At 36.5% G+C, this 20,771-nt stretch overlaps 1 protein-coding gene across 6 annotated transcripts in view; it reads right to left on the bottom strand.

Annotated features, from left to right (window-relative positions):
* Window positions 1-20,771, bottom strand: part of TAB2 (TGF-beta activated kinase 1 (MAP3K7) binding protein 2) — a 91,377-nt gene that overhangs the window by 22,948 nt on the left and 47,658 nt on the right. For all 6 annotated transcript variants that reach the window (XM_005552087.5, XM_045391386.3, XM_065543555.2 and 3 more), the window contains 2 exons: window positions 17,895-18,085; window positions 8,924-10,424 (listed from right to left, as the gene is read on the bottom strand). In XM_005552087.5, the coding sequence (XP_005552144.1) occupies window positions 8,924-10,424; window positions 17,895-17,996 (1,603 nt within the window). In that variant the 5' untranslated portion in view covers window positions 17,997-18,085. The remainder of the gene's footprint in view (window positions 1-8,923; window positions 10,425-17,894; window positions 18,086-20,771) is intronic.

Raw genomic sequence — 20,771 nt, 5'->3', positions numbered from 1 at the left:
AAAATACAAAAATTAGCTGGGCATGGTGGTGCGTGCCTGTAGTCCCAGCTACTTGGGAGGCTGAGGCAGTGGAATCGCTTGAATCTGGGAGTCAGAGGTTGCAGTGAGCCGAGATTGCACCACTGAACTCCAGCCTGGGTGACACAGCAAGACTCGATCTCAAAAAAAAAAAAAAAAAAAAAAAAAAAAAAAAAAAAAAAGGTTTTTTCCCCCCCCTCAAAATCTTGGAATACGGAAAGGCTTTCTAAATAAGACACAAAACCCAGAAGCCATAAGAGTAAATTCTGAGAAGTCTGAATATGTAAAAGTAAAAAATTTATAAGGCAGAAAAAATTTTATTGACTAAGTAAAAGGTAGTAACAAAGTAGAAAGAATAGACTAGGCATTTTACAGAAATATGTAAGTTCACAAGATGAGAAATACAAATGGCTGGAAAAAGAACACATGAAAAGATGTTCAACCTCAATCATATTTAAATATGCAAATTTAAGCTCCCAAGAAAAAGATGAAAACTTAAAAAAACCCAAAGCAACAATATATTTTTACCTATTAAACTGACAGATATACTTTTTTCAACCACCTACAAAATATGATGAGTGGAGAAGGGAAAGAGGAAAGATTATCCTTATAAATGTTACCAAAAATGTTCCCCATTTATAAGTATGGGAGTATAAACTGGTAAAATCTCTTTAGAGAGCCTCAAAATTGAAACTGGCAACATTTACTGGCAGTCATTAGTGCCCTTCCCCACATTCTTTTGTCTGTCTGTCTCCCAGGTATGTGGTGGAACTGTGCCTCCCTGTTGCTGCTGAATTAGGTGTGGCTGTGTGCTTTGTTTTAGCTACAGAGTAACATGCGTTGAGGCAGAGGCTTAAGGAGCCACTGCTCACCCTCTATGTTTCCTTGGTCATGGAAGCACAGAAATGGAGCTTCTCTTAACCTGGGTTCCTGGGTGAGGGTGAGGCAGAACAGAGGCCACCAGCTAACCTATATGGGATAAGAAATGTGAGACAGAAATAAATCTTTGTTGTTTTTAAGACATGGTTTGTTACTGCAACATAACCAAGCCTAAATGATACATCTATCAAAATTAAAAACACATATATCCTTGGACACAGCAGTTTCACTCCTAGTAATCTCACAGTCTGCCAAGATACTTGGACATGGGTACAACTATGTATACGCAAGGATTTTTATTGCAGCACTGTTTGTAAAAACAAGATTAGCAACTACTTAAGGTCTATCAAGAATGGACTGGTTAGATATTATGGTACACAACACTATGCAGCCATTTCTTAAAAAGCAGATCCTGCTGACATGGAATTTTCTCAAAGAGATAAAGACAAAAAAGAGAGACATAATCCTAGAATACAAAATGAACTGTTTGAGAAACTAGTTATCTCTAGTGAGGGGAATTTTTCACTATATACCCTTTAGTTCTATTTTCAGTTTTTTAAAAAACCAAGTATGTAGAAAAATATTTTAACGCAATTCCTATCAGAATTTCAGTTGACTTCTATATAGAAATTGACAAACTGATTCTAAAATTTACTTAGAATTTCAAGAGACTCTAAATAACCAAGCCTACCTTGAAAAAGAACCAAGCAGGAGAACTCACATGTCCCAATTTAATAATAAAATAATTATAGTAATTAAGGCCATATGGTATTGGCATAAAGAACATATAGAACAATGGAAAAGAACTGAGAGTCCAGAAATGAACCCACACATTTATGGTCAACTGGTGTTTTACAGGGGTGCCAAAATCACTCAATGAGGGGAAAAAGTCTTTTCAACAAATGGTGCTGGAATACTTGGATAGCCACATGCAAAAGAATGAAGTTGGATCCTTACCTCACGCCATGATATAGAAATTGCATCAGAATGGATGAAAGATCAAAGGTTAGAATATAAGAACCAAAATTATATAACTCTCAGGAGAAAAAATAGGAGTATCTTTATGACCTCACCTCAGAGTTAGAAACTGATTCCTAGGACACCAAAAACAAGAGCAAGAAAAATACATAGAGTTTGGACTTCAGCCAAATAAAAAATTTGTGCTTAAAAGACACCATCAAGAAAGTGAAAAGACAACACGAATGGGAGAAAACTGCAAATCATGTAAGGGACTTATTTCTAGAATATATAGAGAACTCACACAACTTAACAATAAAGATGAATAACCTAAAAGTAGGCAAAAAAGAAAATATGCAAATGGCCAGTAAGCACACGAAATGATGCTTGACATCATTAGCCAATAGGGAAATGCAAATTAAAATCACAACGAGATACTTTGCAGCCACTAGGATGGCAAGTAACACAAAGTCAGATAAAAGTGTTGGTGAAGATGTGGAGAAATCAAAACCCTCATACACAGCTGGTGAGGATGTAAAATGGTGCAGTCACTTTGGAAAACCGTATGGCAACAATTCCACTGCTGAAAAGGTGGAAAAAACCAAAATGTCCATCAACTGATGAATGAATAAATGAAATGCAGTATATTTATATAATGGCGTATTTGGCCATAACAAGGAAAGAACATCTTGCTACACCACAGATGAGTCATGAAAGATCAGATTCCATTTTATATCAGGTGTCCAGAATATGTAAATTTATAGAGACAGAAAGTAGATTAGTGGTTCCCTAGTGCTGAGGGTGGGGGGTAATGGGATAGGGAGGTGATAGCTTACAGGATATGGGGTTTCCTTTAGAGGGGATGAAAGTGTTCTACTGGCTGGGTGATGGTTGCACATATCAGTGAATAAACTAAAAACTGACGTTTACTGTAAGTCAATTGCACTGTATATTAACTACATCTCAATGAAGATGTTAAAATAATGTCTAAACATTTAAAAAATTTAAAGGATTTATAACAGTGTACTGTTCTCACATTTAGTGAATGTCTGTCAGACATACTGTAGAATATGTATATATTATATAAACACACGTGTTCACAGACCCATGTGTATAGTGTGTTCCTGCTTTAAGAAGTGTGTGTATACACATATATACACACAGGTATGTGTATGTGAATATAATGGGAATGAATGTAATGGGAAGGGGAATATAATAGGAAGGGGATAAGTAACTGCTAATGGAGAATATCCCTCATAGTTAAATAATGGAAAAGCTGGAAGAAGTGACAGGTCAAAGGTTGAAAGGAGACACATTTTTATTGCATTTATTTTTTATAATTTCTTTTACTGACTGGTATTTTCATAATACTTTTTAAAGGTATTGATTTAATGTAAGAAATTAGCAGGTAGAGCTCTCCAAAACCAGAATATGCTACCTTAGGAGGCAGTTTGTGTCTCATAGGAATTTAAAGTACAGAATGGATTTACACTTGATAGGCTGGATGGGTACGTGGACTGGATAACCTATGGAGTAGAATTCTTCACGTCCTTTAAAGTCTCTTCCAACTCTTGATGTTTACCCCAAATTAAAAAGGTATTTAGTCTTAAGACTGAGACCTACAAGTAGCAGGGCTAATTTAAAAAAATATTCTGTAAGTGGTCCAATGTCAACTAATCTTAATTACTGAGTTTATTATTATTATTTTAGAGACAAAGTCTTGCTACATTGCCCTGGCTGGTCTTGAACTCCTGCACTCAAGCAGTCTTCCTGCCTCAGACTCCCGAGTAGCTGCAACTACAGGTACATGCTACTGCACTAGGCTTTTATTTAATAATGTGATTTCAATGTCAACAAAGAACAACAAAAAGGCATTTCCAATCAAAAGATACATAAAGTTAAACAGAGTACAAGTTTTAGAATCTGAACTAAGTAAAATTATATTTCCTTTTGAAAAGAGTATCTTACTGAATTTGTGCCACAATAAACATTTTTTATTAAATCTCATTAAAAAGAAACGTGTTGTGATTTCTGTAGATGTACTGGTGAAAAATGGTGAGGAATGAGAAACAAAGTCCAAGAAGCTAATTTTCAACTCATAATTTTTCTTCCTTGTATTTCTATTTTAGGTTCAAAGTCAAGGCTACTGCTTAACACTATGGTAGGACTTTAAACATAACTGAGGAAAAACCATATTAAAGTATCATTAAAAATATTTATGATTTTATATATGTAATTTTTTTCTTTAAATAATAAAAACAGTTTACCAGCTAAGTCAATACCACAGATGGAGTTCTGTGGAAATCGTATTTGGCAGCAATCTTAGTTTTTTAAGAGTTCCTGGCTCCTGTAACAAAGTAAGAAAGTAGGCCCTTTTCTCTCCACCACGAAAATTTGTTGGAATGCATAATGCACTTTGTCCTCCATACCTATAAAAGTTGCCAGTGTTATAACAGGCATACCACTATGAAGACACTAGAATGTCTCAGAATATGCTGAATGATAGTTTTCAATATTTTTTGGAAGCTAGAGTTGGGTGGTATAACTTAAGGGGGAAAAATGTAGCTATATGTGACCACTGACTATCAGCAAGAAAATTTCACTTCTATACTTGTTCTTAATGGGTAACATAAGAATTTCCTTCATACCTTTAAACTCAAAATTTCTCTCCAACCTTAATTTGTTCTTTTCACTTTTGTCTCTGATTCCTGTAGTACTTTAAGGAATCAAGTTTAATTTATTTCCTTTAGGAAGGATGATGGTGCTGACAGACTTAGTGCTGAGGTGAGTGGGGTCTTGATGTTTCATTAATTTACTTCTTTTGCTTCTGATCACTCTATAGTAGAGGCTGTATCAAACAATGTATCTTTCATAAACAGAAATTCTCACTTTTGATAGTTTTTATCACAGTATTTTTAGATTTCAAATGGCAGATTAAAAGAAAAAAGAAAAAAATGCATTTTGGTTACGAAATTTATGTACGTATATATGTTCTCTTCTCAATTTGGAAAAAATATTTTCCTATCATTCTAGTGCCTGGCTCAACTTATTTTTCTACTCTAAAACGGTATTTCCAGGAGCATTAGAAAAATCAGTTTCATTGCAGGAGACAGAGATATTTCTTTCCTTTTTCTTACCATACCACATAGAGTTTAGAAAAGATATTTGCTTAAAGATCGGGATTACTCAGGCCACCCCGTTTAGTAACTGCAGAGTGTTTGTGAACTATGTAGGGTAAAAGCAGAAAAGATGTATTTTCCAGCAAAGGCCTCCTTTGTCTTGAATTAAGTGAATGAAACACTCGATCAAGATTGTGTCACTGAGCCAGGTGTGGTGGCTCATGCCTGTAATCCCAGCACTTTGGGAGGCTGAGGCAGGTGGATCGCCTGAGGTCAGGAGTTCAAGACCAGGCTGGCCAACATGGTGAAATTGCGTCTCTACTAAAAATACAAAAACTAGCCGGGCGTGGTGTCATGCGCCTGTAATCCCAGCTACTCAGGAGGCTGAGGCAGGAGAATTGCTTGAATCCAGGAGGTGAAGGTTGCAGTGAGCTGAGACTGCACCACTGCACTCCAGCCTGAATGACAGTGAGACTCCATCTCAGAAAAAAAAGACTGTGTCACTGGGTGATAGGTCCATCTGGATCAATACCAGTTCCATAGTAAACAGAAACAAGGAGAAAAGCTGGAGAACACTACCAACCCCAAAACTGCACACACACAGATAATGCAAGACTATGTAATCATACAAATGTTATAAAATTCTGTATGTATGTAGGTATGTTTAAAGGAGGTGATTATCAAGGTTGTTAGAGCTGTCCGAAGGCTGTTAAGCAATTTGAGTGGCAGATTCTGGAGAAATCTGCTTTCTTGGTAGGCTTAAACTCTCAAACCAGAGACTTCTCTCATCAGAAAGTTTTTTAATTTTTACTTTTAGGTACCCTCCGAAGGTGCTCTCTACTTCTATCCAGGGTGTTACTTTATTGTTTAGAGTTCTTTCTTTCTTTTTTTTTTTTTTTTTTTTAAGACAGAGTCTCACTGTGTTACCAGGCTGGAGTGCAGTGGTGCGATCTCGGCTCACTGCAACCTCCACCTCCGAGGTTCAAGCAATTCTCCTGCCTCAGCCTCCTGAGTAGCTAGGACTACAGGTGCATGCCACCACACCCAGCCAATTTTTGTACTTTTAGTAGAGACCATGTTGTTTCACTATGTTGGCCAGGCTGGTCTCGAACTCCTGACCTTGTGATCCACCCACCTCGGCCTCCCAAAAGCTGGGACTACAGGCGTGAGCCATTGTGCCTGGCCCCTAGTTAGAATTTTGACTCTGCCCTCGTCCTTTGATAAGTTCCTTAACCTATCTGTTCTTCAATGTTTTAATCTAAAAAATAATACTAGTGCAAGTAAAAGGGCCCTAAGGTTTGCCTTCTATGTTTAAGGAAGAGAGTAAAGCCAGGAGGGCTGGAACACAGTGAGCAGGTTGTGAGCAAAAGGAAAAGAGCTGGGGGGAGAAGCTGCTGATCCTGGAAGACTTCATAGCTTTTACGCTGTGTGCAACAGATAGTGATCATGTGCACAGAAGTGATATGGTTTTTAACAGTATCTCCCTGGATGCTGAGTTGAAAGAAGACTGCAAGGAGGCAAGGACGAGAACAGGTAGGTCACTGCAATAACCCATTTGAAAGGTGATGATTGCTCAGACCACAGTAGTGATGACAGGGGAAGTAAGAAGTCACAGGCCACGTGTGGAGATAATGCCTGTAATCCTAGCACTTTGGGAGACTGAGGCAGGCAGATCATTTGAGCCCAGGAGTTCAAGACCAGCCTGGGCAACATAGGAAGACCTTGTCTGCAAAAAAATACAAAAAGTTAGCTGGATGTGGTGGTGTGTACCTGTAGTCCAGCTACTAGGGAGGCTAAGGTGGGAGCATCACTTGAGCCCAGGAGGTTGAGGCTGAAGTGAGCCGTGAACATGCCACTGCACTCCAGTTTGGATGAAAGAGTGAGACCCTGTCTCAAAAAAAAAAAAAAAAAAAAAAAGAATAGGAGGAGGGGAATTGGAGATAGCAAGTTTATGAAACACTTTATTTTCACATTCTAGTTAAACATGAATATAATATCTTTTTAATATTAAATATGAATGCCTATTTTACTTGAAAATTTCCCTTATCAAATTATCTTCATAAAAAATTTGCTACTTGAGAATCAGCAACCATCCAACCATAGGACACCTGATGTTTTGATGGAAGGAGAGGAAGAGAAGACGATTTTGGGAGAAGAGGAGAAGTAAGTTATCAGTGGAAAAAATAATAGTATATAACATTAATAAACTGCGGAAACTAAACAAAAATGTTTGTAATCACAGATATATGGAAAATAAAAGTTTTAACATAATTTCTAGGGCAACTGAAATCACTCATGTACTCCTAAAATGCACACACACAAATACATGCACACGCATACCTAGGATTCACTTTACGTTTGGGTAGAGCCCTGGGTACTTTATTTTTGAGATAGGGGTCTCGATATGTTGCCCAGGCTGGAGTGCAGTGGTGTCCTGCAACCTCAATCTTCTGGGCTCAAGTAGTCCTCCCACTTCAGCTTCTGAGAAGCTGGGACTACAGGTGGGTGCCACTGCACCCAGTTAATTTTTTAAAGTTCCATGCATGATAATGGAATTCGAAAGGACCACAACCCAGCTTGGATTAAGAATCACTAGTGTAGCTGTTTAAAACATAAAATAAGGCAAAACAATTAGGACCCCCTACGAGACTCAGCAGTAAAATCACTTGATCAGAAATGTAAAAAAGGATGAGGATATTAGTGATAGTAGGGGCTGCATGCTGCCTAAGGGTGATGTTACAGTATTTTCCAACCTACAACTGATACATGAAACAATTCCCTGCAGATACATATATGACTAAGATACGCCTTTACTCTAAAAGATTCAGTTCATCTACAAACTGGCACAAATATTCAAGAAAACGAGTAACTTCCACCTTCTTATCTAAATGAATTTATTTAACAGTCCTACTGAAAATTATGTAACTTAAGAGGTTAGATAAAACATATGACAGAAATTTCCCTATTTGAATTAGTATAGACATAATGTAGTATTATGCCAATATCAAACAGTCTATTTCAGAAAAGGATAATCAATTGAAATAGATTTGAAAGTAATGTCCTTACAATTCCATATAAAAAGAAATACATTAACCAACATTTAAGGGAGGATGAAAGGGACGAATATCAGGAACAAGATTCAAACTTCTTTGATGTAAATTATCCTAATACTTATGCAGCAATAGATTTAATAAAATAAGTCAAAAATGTTGTATTAGAAAAAGGAAGAATTTCCCCCGACCCCAGAGAAGGGTCTCACTCTGTTGCCCAGGCTGGGCAGAGTGGTATGGTCATGGCTCACTGTAACCTTTGAACTCCTGGGCTCAAGCAATCCTCCTACCTCAGTCTACCCAGTAACTGGGACTACAGCTGTGTGCCACCATGCCTGCATAATTTCTAAACTTTTTGTAGAGACAGAGTCTCCCTATGTTGCCCCAGCTGGTCTCAAACTCCTGGGCTCAAATGATTCTCCCACCTTGGTCTCCCAAAGCACTGGAATTACAGGCATGAGCCACCATGCCTGGCCACGAATTACTTATTCTTCAAATATCTGGTCAAAGAAGGCAAATTTATCATATTAGTCAAGAGAGTCAACTAGTTGCTTATTAAAATATGTTTCTAGGAATTTTTATTTACAGAAAATTTAAAGAGAAAGTCAGCATCACCACAGGTATAAAGAAAGTGTTATAAACATTAACAAACCAACCTACCAGAGTTGGTTACTCTGAAGAGGTGATAACCCAATTACTCAAACTTCCAGTTTTATAATAATAAAATAAAATTAAAATTAAAATGTATATGTATAATACTCTCAAATGTTACAACAACATCATTTGGGGCAATATTTAAACAATGAAATAATAATGCTAACACCCATTTCTGTTGTGAAATCAAACGTACACCAACAAGCCCAGCATGGAAAACTATCCCACCTTTAGTACTCATATTACCTTGTGTGTAGGCAGCATCGTCAGATCCCATACTCAGTTTCCGTGTTTCACTTATTCTATCCACATGTGCTAACGTAGGGTCCGTGAGGTGCTGAATATTCTCGGTTTCTACATAATGATCAGGATGATTTAGAAGATTTGTAAGTTCAAAGGTAGGGGACACTACCCCTGGTGAAACTGCAGGGGGTTTATTGGGAGAAACTGTAATTTTGAAAGTGTATTTTGTATTGGGCTGAGTGACTACCACTCGAGGAGAAGTTGCAGAGTTATTGCCTATTGCTCGACTTTTGGGAGGATGGTGATGAATAAAGGCAGGACCCATGCTCACTTGCCCAGACATGTTCCTGGAGGCAGCAGATGCTCCAGAGTTTGTGGATATGAAGAGTGTGGGCTGATTCCGCATGACCTGTTCATCTCCTGTGGTGGCATTAGCTGAAATATAGACCTTAGGTTGACTACGGGACATCAGCTCATCCGTATTTGGGGGGCTGGCAGCTATGTAAACAGTGGGCTGATTTCTGTTTAAGGTTTGGCTATTGACTGAAGAGGAAGTGCTGGAGGTTCGAGGTCCAGAAGAACGCAGTTTTGAAGAATTATTTCTTTGTGGGGGTTCAAGTTTGATTTCAATCTGGTTTTTTCGAGGTCCTGTTGAAATATTCTGAATGTTATATTGGCTATGGGCAGAAGACTGTGAGCTACCAGATGAATGAATGGTGGGTGGTTGTGAAGTAGTAGGTGAACTGATTGGCATGTAGACATGAGAGGTCTGGTGGCCTTGCTGATTTGGCTGCTGAGATGAGGTATGTGACAGAGGATTAGATGCAGGACAAGTAGTCCAGGGACCAGGCTGTGAAGGTTGATAAACTTGCTGAGGGTTCATGGGATTAAACTGAGATACCCAGCCAGAATGCTGTTGTGTCTGTCGAGTTGTACCACCAGGAGTTGTAATGTAAGGCCTAATATAGATAGAATTTCCCTGTGGACTGTTAAGTACAGGTGGAGGTACACCATGTATGTGCAAAGATGTAGGAGTATTACGACCAGTCTGGATATTTGGGGCTAAAGTTACCATAATGGGATTAAATCTGGGAGTTTGTTGAGAAAGGCTAGATGTTCCTTTGCTGCCTAAGTGAAATCCAAGATGTGGTGCTGAATTTGAAGCACCAGAAGAACTGGACATTCCAAAAACATTAAAGCCTTGAGGAACTTGAGCTGGTGCTGTCTGTGGCTCCTGCTGAAATAGTTCACTATTGGACTGGCCACCTTGAAGTTGTCCATCACTAATGCTGTGCGTTAGAGTCCTACTTCCATTCATCCTACTTCCTTCTCTTCCATGGTGGTAAATGTTCTGTGATTGCAAGTCCAAGTTGAGAGAAGTCATGTGATTGCGTAGACCAGAAATTCCAGAATCATCTGAAAAATTCAAGTCTCCTTCACCATAAAGATATCTTGTACTCTCCTGAGAGAGAACAGCACAGCAGGCATCCAGGTTATTATTATTCTATGAAAACAAAATAAATTGATGTTAACAATCAGAAGCTAATGCTTGTATTTGCATCTCTACAAATACATGATGAACAAGTGACTGGCTAATGCAATTATAACACATATTTGGATATTTAAATTTGAGAAGTATTTTTATGCAAATGATTGAATTAAAAATCCTTACTACTAATGTAATAGAAAAGCTCTGACCAACAAAGTGAATCAAATCATTGTTCCACTTTAGCAGCTACAATGGATAAAAGGAATAAAATGGATTCAGACAGATATATTAAAATTATAATCTAATTTAAAAGGCAATTTTAATGTTGAACAAAATATAATCATTCAACTTACGTATATAATACTGTATAATTAAACATTTTTTAAAAAGCTAAATAGAAAAAATATCAATGTTTGATATACAGCACAATGTATCAAGTGCTATACACATTTGTTTAAACTAATAAATGTTTAAAAAGTTACATTTGTAGCATTTAAAGTTCTGAAATTCACACCAAAGTCATCTCAATTCTTCCCATGCTTCCTCTTAACTTGTGTAATCTCTCTCTCTCTCCCCCCCTCTCTCTCTGGAGGCTCAAGGTAGCCTCCAGAAGAACTAGTTCCTATCTCTGCCTTTAGACAACATCATAAAAATCTACTCGGGGTGGGGGGGAACCCTCAGATTGTTTTTAAAGAATTCTCAAAAGACACTGACTAACCAGTAGTCATAAATCATCCACGAAAATGTTTGCCAAACACCTCCTATATGCATAGCACTGTGAGCCTGTGGAAGAATCAAAGACATATAAAATCAAACTTTTCCCCTAGAAAGGAAGACAAACCACAGATATCTGAAAAGGTAACATGAGTACATGCCAAATATTAAGTGGTGATGAAGTTCAACAGAGAATTAATATTGTAGGCTACTGAAGAAAGGAATGGGTTAATGAGGAAGGTATGGCCTGATGTTTTTCATAGAATATGCAGAACTTCAACAACAACAACAACAACAACAACAACAACAATAATTCTTAGTGAAGCGAATGGCACGAGTAAAGAACATAAATGTGAGAGTTAAGTAAACGCATGTTCCAAACAAGGTGGCTGGAACAGATCTGGCTGGAGCTAAAGATTTGTAATGAAAATGTTGTTGAACAAATTGTTGCAAAAGCAGATTGGATTTAAATAACGAAGGAGTTTTGAAAAATGAGTCACAGTAGAGTTTGACTGTATTATAAGCAATGAGGCGAGCTACTGAAAGTGGATGAACAGAGAAGTAAAAACACAAAGGGTATTCAGGGAAGAGAAGTCTACTGATACTTAAGATGAATAAAAAGATGAAAAACCTTTGGCAAGATGACCAGTTAGAAGACATAAAGTAATGAGAGTTTGATAATGGAAATAAATTTTAAAAGAATATAAATTGTCAACACAATTTGGCCACAAGAGAGAAAGAATTCAAATAAGCCTGGAAGATTAAGAACCTGACAGAAAGGAGAGTTTTAGACTTAAGAAATATGAATAACCAAGTTAAAATGTCCACAGGCAGTTTGATATGAGATAAAATATTATTAAGAAAGAAGTAGACTAAAAAGGCATCCTGATGCCTTGTTAAGGAAATGACAGTCCACATTGTTTCAACCGGTAATTTAAAAGGATAGTGAGCAAGGTTTGACTTCCCCCTTCCTAAAACCAACAACTTAAATCTCTCATGCTACATAAATCCTTTTATCCTACTAATAACTCTGAATTGATACATACTAATTTTTCAAATAAAGTTGAAAAACTGATCACAATCTTTATCAATGATTCCTTATTAAAATTAGATCTTATCTTTTGCCAAACCTGATTGGTGCTTTTTGCTTTAAGTTAAATTTATTGCCATTCGAAGTAAATTCGTCTTCCTTCTTAGCCAAAGCTCGGAGACTTTATCTTCTTCTCACCTCCTCTCTGTCATCATTCTCAAATTAAAATTTACATTCCCTACCAAATTCAATTCCACACCTCCTTTGTAAAAGTTTGATATTCATATTTAGTCTTCCTCTTTAATTCTCTTGAGCACTCAAAAATCTTTCCCTTTAATCCTTTGTAATCTCTGTAATTATTCAATATGTTCATATTAAAAAGCAATATTCTAGCTCAGCTATGCCATAATTTATGTGCACTCAAATTATTTACACTCTACAGACATTACTTTCTTATCAGCAAAACATAAAAGAACTTACAGGGGTTTTATAAGGTTACCAGAGGAGAAAATGAAATGTACTTTTTATTAAAATTTTTATTTTAGAAAATTTTAAACATACATAAAAGTAGAGAGGAAATATGATAAACTCCCACATACTTATCACCCATCATTTTTCATTTGATATATATGCCTCAGCTACTCCCCCTACCACAACTAGATCAAGTCTCAGACATCATCTCGTTTTCATCTGTAAATACTTCAATATGTACTGTAAGAGACAGGGACTTAAAAACATAACCACAATGCCATGATCATACCTTAAAATAATCAATAAACCTTAGTATCACCTAATATTCAAATAGCATTAAAGCATAAAAATGTCTTTGTACAGTTAGCTTAAATCGGGATATAAATAAGGCCCACATATTTCATTTGGCTGATAAGCCTTTTAGGTTTCTTTTAATAACCAGCCCATCTCCTCTTTTAAAATATTTTCCAGTCATTTGTTTGTGAGAAAACTTGGTATTTGTGTAGCAGAATTTCCCCTATTCTGGACTGCACCCCGTGGTCAATCAATTTCCCCTGCATTTCATTGTAAACTAGTAGTTATATCTATGGATGTGATCAAGTCCATGTTTGAATTTTTGGTGACCATCATAGACGTCCACTGTCAAATCACACAAGGAGACACAGGAATGTTTGCCTGTCTTTTTGTGATTTTAAAACTGACTGGTAGATTCAGATGTTGTCAGCTGGATCCAACTAATGATTTTTAGCAGCTATTGATGATCATTGCTTAGAAACACTATTTCATTAGGGGTGCTAAACAGTAATACTGCAATGTTCCAATTGTAAGATTTTGGCCAGGCACAGAGGCTCACACCTGTAATCCCAGCATTTTGGGAGGCCAAGGCAGGATAATCGCTGGGCCCAGGAGTTTGACACTAGTCTGGGCAACACAGTAAGACCCTGTTTCTAAAAAAAATTTTGTTTTTAATTAGCCAGGTATGGTAGTACACCTGCAGCCCCAGCTACTCAGAAGGCTGAAGTAGCAGGATCACTTGAACCCAGGAGGTTGAGGCTGCAGTGAGCCACGATCATCCTACTGCTGCATTCCAGCCTGGGTGAGAGTGAGACCCAGTCTCCAAAAAAACATAAAAAGGATTTAGTCTTCATTCTTAGCAGCAATTCTTCCTTGAACACTTGCTCTCTTCAACTGTTTGGTTATGTTCTGCACAGAAGAGGCAGGATAAAAAAATTCTTTTCACCAGTTGCCAGAATAGTAAATTTGGTCCCTAGGAACCTCCAAAGGTGACTATGATTTATTTTTAGTATCATTATAAACTCGTGTATCTTTAATATTTTGATGTGTTTCAATCACTTTTGGACATTATATCCCCTCTTCAGGTTACTGTGAACAGCTTCAAGTTGGCTCCTGGATATATGACATGAATCCAGTAGTTTTTCAAAGCTTCTCTGCTTTCTGATATGACAAGATGTTCCAGCTCATCATATGCATCTACTCCAGACTTGGAATCAGCCATTTCTCAAAGAAGCCCTGGTTACTTTTAGTGAGAAAGGGTAGAGGACTCTCTTGGAGTGTATCAAAAGGGGTGGAATATGAGTTTTTAAAAGGTGGAAAATCACTGCTTTTTGGTATACAGCCACAAATCTGCATTCTCTTCAAAGCTATAAAAAGGTCTGAATCATTAATTCCAGTTTCTCTTTCATTTTTCCCCAAACTCCTGCACAGACACAGAAATTACAGATAGTATCAAAGTATATATACCCTACAGCATTCATTCACTCCTTTAACCAACATTTACTGAGCAAGGAGAAAGGAATATGATCGCTGATCGCCAAGAATCTCACAGTCTAGTGGAGGAGATTAACGTGAACACAAATGAAATGCAGCATGGTAGGTGTTATCATAGAAATATGGGTAAGGACGATGGGTGAAGGTCATTTGAGAAGGTTCCACTAAGTACATGGCACTTAAATATTAAGTGTTGCATATACTGAATGAACAATACTTATTAATGCAATACTTTGAAAAGAAATACCAATTTTAAACTTACAGATTCAATCGTCCTGTTAAGAGAATTTAAAAACAGTAAAAAATTCAGTTAAAAAATCAAAGTGAAAACTATGCAATATTTTCATATTCTTCTAAGGTTTAAGATTTAATTATCAAATATAAAAATCAACTTTAAAGATACAAATTACACCTGCTGGTTATAAGCTATCTTAGAGAATTCACAGTAGAAGGAAAAGATATGAGTAGTTTCAAAAAGAGGGAACTGTGCAACAGATAAACTTAAGAAGAGAACAACAGAGAATAGATAGTTTTGTTCTCTTCCTGACAAGCAAGATGTCTATAAAGAACATGTACACAGAACTGGTAGCATGGCATGATCCCTCACTATTTTTAAAAAGTTCTGAACCAGTATACTGTAGGAAGGGTCTGTCAGAAGAACAGAAACCCACCCAACTGAGAAAGGAAGAGCAGCCCCAAAAGAGACACTGTCATTTAGAGGTAGCTTAATTTGCCTTTTCAGTTTAAAAATATTGCTCTAAATTTGGGGAAACTTGCACCCTAGTTGTAACCACAGAAGAAGGAGCTCTTCCTATGCCTTTCTTGTCAGATTTCTTGTTATATCAGCTAAAAAGTACATTACCTGGATACCCTAAATTATTATCAACTCACTTTTAAAAAGTGTGGTCTGTTTCAGGCAAGCAAAATATTTCATTTTAGTTAACACGAGGTGTTGGGAAGCATGCTAAGTAGAGGAGTTTGCTTCTGTAAAGCCAGATTAACATTGTGAAGGTGATATTACTAGATGCCCAAAGGAAATGGAAAACCATTCATTTCTTATTTTTGGGTTAAAGCTGAAAACATGCTTAATTATTTTACTTTTAAATAGGTAATTCATTGACACAGGTTAAAACAATAAAAAAAGATAACTGTTGAGAAGTCTGAGTCCTAACTCTGTCCCATCTGGCCTGTTCCCTCTGGCCTACTATGGATAACTATCTTTTATTAATTTCATTTTTAATTCTTCCAGTATTTCTTTATGCAAACAGGGACAAATACATGGGTGTGTAGGTATTTATTTGCCTTGTTCTATCTATATACTCTGCTCCGCATCTTGCTTTTCTTAACACGTACTGGAGATTTATATTTTAAGAGTGCATTAGAGCTCTTTTTTTTTTTTTTTTTTTTTAATATTTTAAAGTAATTCTACAAAAGGCTCTATGTTTTACTCCCAGTTAGGGTATTTCAAAATCTCTATACCTGTACTATATGTAGGGAAATGTTCTGGACAGTTCTTTCAAAACGAAGTCTACAGAAATTTATCGAAGAACTTATAGTTATCTTCCTGCTAGTTTTTAAATAACCTACTGAATAGCATAGCTTTTACCACAAAATTCTCTTTTATTTGAAAAGTTAGGGAGAAGTTACTTGGGTTCTAGGGGGGAGACTATTTTTCCCCACTATCTCTGCTCCTTTCCCACACTTTCTTTTAACTTCTGACTCCATCCTTATTACATGTTTTTATTCTCTCATTTTTTTTCACATTCTATATTAACAAGTGTAAACTATTGATTCATTTACCAAATATATATTATGGGCTTTCTGCTGTTGTTATTCCTTTTAGAACTGGCTGCTAACATTTATTGAATACTCATTATGAATCAGTTACCCTATTGGTTGTTTTACCTACATTGTCAAATTTAACTCTCTGTTAAGTTTTTTTATTCCCACTGTGCAGTTGAGGAAATGAAAGTCAGAAAATGAGGGTCAGAGAAGTTAATTATGTTACTGCTAGTAACTGTCAAAACTTGAACTCAGTCTGGTTTATTGCCAAAAGATATGCTCTTAACCATTATACCATAAGAAAAGGCATTGCTGGTGGGAGAATTCCATGCAGCTCAGGATGACCAGAGCATACGGTATGAAGAGGAAGGACTGGACAAAGATTAGGGTGTAGAAACAGCCAGGATTCCAGATCACAGACCTTGTATGCCCTAGTCAAGCTATATGAGCGTCATTCAGAAGGGCACAGGGAACAATCAACAGGTTTTAAGTGTGTGAACAGCTCTGCACTCTGGCAGAAGAGGATAGATTGGAGAGACCAAAACTGGGTTAGGTAAAGCAGGTAGACCAATTAAAAGGTGATAACGGTGATAAGGGTGTGAACAAAATGTAGTCATTTAATATAAAGTATAGATTCAATAAAAATTTCATATAATTTCAAACTTTAAAAATCACTTCAAGAGTAAATATGCTTGACTGAGCCCCAGATACTTTTTTTTTTTTTTTTTTTTTTTGAGATAGGGTCTCTTTCTGTTTCCCAGGCTGGAGTGCAGTGGCACGATCCCAGCTCACTGCAACCTCTGCCTCCTGGGTTCAAGCAATTCTTGTGCTTCAGTCTCCTGAGTAGTGGGACCACAGGTGTGGGCCACCACGCCCAGTTAATTTTGGTATTTTTAGTAGAGATAGGGTTTTGCCATGTTGGCCAGGCTGCTCTTGAACTCCCGGCCTTAAGCAATCCACCCACCTCAACCTCCCAAAGTGCTGGGATTATAGGAGTGAGTCACAGCACATGGCCCCAAATACATTTCTGATACAAAGATTTTCAGTTTAATAAAACAGAAAGGCACAACTATCATTCAATATTTGGAATTGTGAATTTCTAAAATTGGGTATACTAAGAACAATGTACAAATTAGAGGGTTAGTGATATTAATTGGAAAACTTACAAATTAAATTAAAAAATATAAAAACAGACTTTTTCCCCACTTTGGAATTGGGACCTTAGGCATTGTCTAGTCAAACTCTTTTATTTTACGGATTAAAAAAACCTAAAGCACAGAGGGCATATTCTTTATCAGATATGCTTGGGGTGCCCATTTAGGATTATAACCCAAGTTTCCTGACTCCTTAATCATTTTTCTCACTTTCATACTAAGATCTGAAATTAGCTCTTCTGGCAGAACAGGTGGGAGAAAAGTTAAGACAGCTCATATCTAGTAAGTACAGAGATTACCAATGCTTTACATTCAGATCTCATTTAACTCTCACATCTACTCTACAAGTTAAGTATTATCTATACTACAGATGGTACAGAAAGCTCTATCTTGCTAAAGGCCACATGACTATCAGACACCAAAGCTTATCTCTTTTCATCATAGTACACTAATACCAACAAGAAGATAACCTAAAAGACCTTTTCTTCCAATGTTTAAAAAAAAACAGGTTTGTATTAACAAATTCAGAAATCATTGAACACTGACCTGTAACATGCACCTGGATACAACAACTTCAGGTACTTCAGGGAATTTTTGTCGCAGGTCATGTAAAACCTGAAAATCAATTTGGTGGCTTCCTTGGGCCATTCGTATATTGCCTGATCAAGACTATTTGTACAGTAGGCAATTCTAGGCCTTAGTGGAAATAGTACTCATCTCTTCTGTCCAAGCATTTTCTGTGAAAGAAAGAAAAAAAAATTTTAATGAGAACTGATTATAGAAGGAATATTGTGGATTTAAAATTTCAGTACAAAAGAATATGTGCTTTAGCACTTAACATTATAAACTATAAAAATATTTAGACCTAAAGTGCTTTCCATATAGTTATACTATCTTTTTAGTATAAACTCTGATGGTAAACTTTTATATTGTCTAACTCCTATATATTTATATGTTCTATAAATGGCTAAGCCAAAAAGCATTCAAATAAGAAATTACTGTCAAGGTTGTCTTCCCAGAGTCTTTTAAAAAGGGAGAAGGAATAGCATCACTGATTTTTTTCTTAATGATTACCTCGAGGTAAGTAATCTAAATTCTTAAAGTTTGGATACTAAAAAAATATGTTATGACAAATGACTCTGTTTTGTCTAAAACTTAATGATTCAAAACCCAATGCATTCAATATTTTGCTTTATTTTTCAAATATACTTAATCCTTAAATGCACAATCAATTCATTCTCAGGAGCTTAGTAGCATTTTATTCCCTCTGCTTCTATTAAATCAGTATTTAAAAAATACTAATATTTCTCAAGGGGTTTGACTTAATTGGCTGAGCAGTGAGCAGCCTGGGTATATGGAGTTTTATAAGATCCCAAGGTGATTCTAACGTGTGGTCGAAGTTGAAAACTACCTACCTTATTTTTATTCCTGTTGTTTCTAATGTAAACCATGTTTAATGTTGAAAAATCTTTTGGGGATATAAATAGAAGGTAAGTACATTAACTTAAAATATTAAGACATTTAAAATCATGCTATTTGAAGATACCTTTCATTAGGACAAATTTCATAAGAAGACAATCTCTTTAAAACTAATTTCTTATTTGTGGTATTTCTCTTTTAACCTCATTAACATAAGCCTAAAAATACAGGTCTATATATTGCATTAATGTAGGAATTCGGTCTCTTTTATTATTGTGTATCTAGCACTTCATAAACAGTCTTCAGCATAATAGATATTTAAAATAGTTTTGAGTAGATTTAGTTATAGAACTCCTCAGTGCTCAATAAAATAAATGCTCACTTAGATATCATGCATAGTAATAAGCCTTTTAGTTTTTTATCATCACTTGATTAAATTGTACTTAATTATTCTGTCTGTGTGGCTTTAGCTTAGTTTCATCTCATGTATAAAATCACTGCCACATCAAATTATTTGCATTATAGATTTTCCAAACGTTATTTCTATGTAAACATACACACACAATTTTTGCATTCAAAAGTAGTTTTTCTATAAATGGGTTGCAGGAGAGAAAGTACTAGAAATTAGTAAGTGACATTTTAAAATAATTTAAGTGGTGATAATCATGCTATAGAACTGCTCATTTTAAGGAAGCCTTCCTTGACTCCTATCAGCTCATTTCTCCCCCTTCCCCCAATTTTGGGCTAAAACTCCTGGAAAGAATTGTTTATATGTTAAGTGTCTTCACTTCCTCCCTCCCTCCTAATCTCTTTTAAACCTACCCCAGTCAGGCTTTCATAGTTTTTCTCCACTGAAACTATACTTACCAAAGCCACCATACACTTTCAGTTTATGAAACCCAATGGTGAGTTCTCAGTCCTCAACTTACTAGATCTCTCTGTAGCTCAGGACCCATTCAACCACTACTACCTCATTCTTTAAACAATTTCTTCATGTGGCTTCTGAGGTTTATACTCTTCTGGCTTTCCTTCTACTTACTGGCAGATTCTTCTAAGTTTACTTTGCTGAATCCTTTCCCTTTTCTGGACATCTGAATGTTGACGGCTGGTAGAGTTCAGATCTATGGCTTCCTTTCAACTATATCTACATTCCTCTTCAAGACAATTTCATTCAAATATATTGCTTTAAACAATATCTATATATTGGTGCTTGGCATATTATTATCTCCAACTCCAATTTCTTCCTTGAGACTAACATATCTAACTGGCTAACTGACATCTTTTGTGCATCAACTTAGTTCAAGCTTGGTTATGTCCAAAATCGAACTCTTAATTCCTCCCCCATCCAAATAAATCCTTTCCCAGTCTTTTCCATGTCAGTAAATGGTACCATCATTCATCCAGTTGGTCTTTCTCTCATCCCACATCTAATCTACCATCAAGACTTCCTTGCTTATATACAAAAAGTGTTCTGAATCTAACCAATTTTTCCCAGTTGTTACTGCTCTTGTCCAAGCCACTATGATAATTCATCTAGACTACTACTGCAAAGGCCTCAATAGATCTCCTTGCACCTTCATTCTTTTTGCCAACATACTACCTCTTCCCCTGCCCCTAGTATTTTCTTTACTGAGCAGAGTGATCTTTGTGAAAAGTAAATCAGAGTCATCATTTTCCCTGCTCAAAATAACAAGGCTATCTATCTGGCTATCTACACCCCTCTAACTTCATCTTCTACCCTCTCCTTGTTCCCTCAATTAAAATGGCAGTCTGGTGATTTCTCAAAGAAGCCACTCTTGTTCTTTCCTTAGGGCTATTGGATTTGCCACTCCTTTACTACTGGAACAGTTTTCCCTTAGACCCACTTGCATGGCTCCCTTCTCTTATGTCATTAAGAATGTTGATCAAATGTCACTTCTTCAGAGACAGTTTCCTTGACCAACCCCTCTATCTAAAATAATGCCATAACTCTTCCTATCTCCCACCATTGCACCCTCATACTGC

The sequence above is a fragment of the Macaca fascicularis genome, chromosome 4, assembly GCF_037993035.2.
Source record: "Macaca fascicularis isolate 582-1 chromosome 4, T2T-MFA8v1.1".
Lineage (NCBI taxonomy): Eukaryota > Metazoa > Chordata > Mammalia > Primates > Cercopithecidae > Macaca > Macaca fascicularis.
Note: the sequence above shows the minus strand (reverse complement) of the source record. Positions and strands in the feature narration are given on the sequence as shown.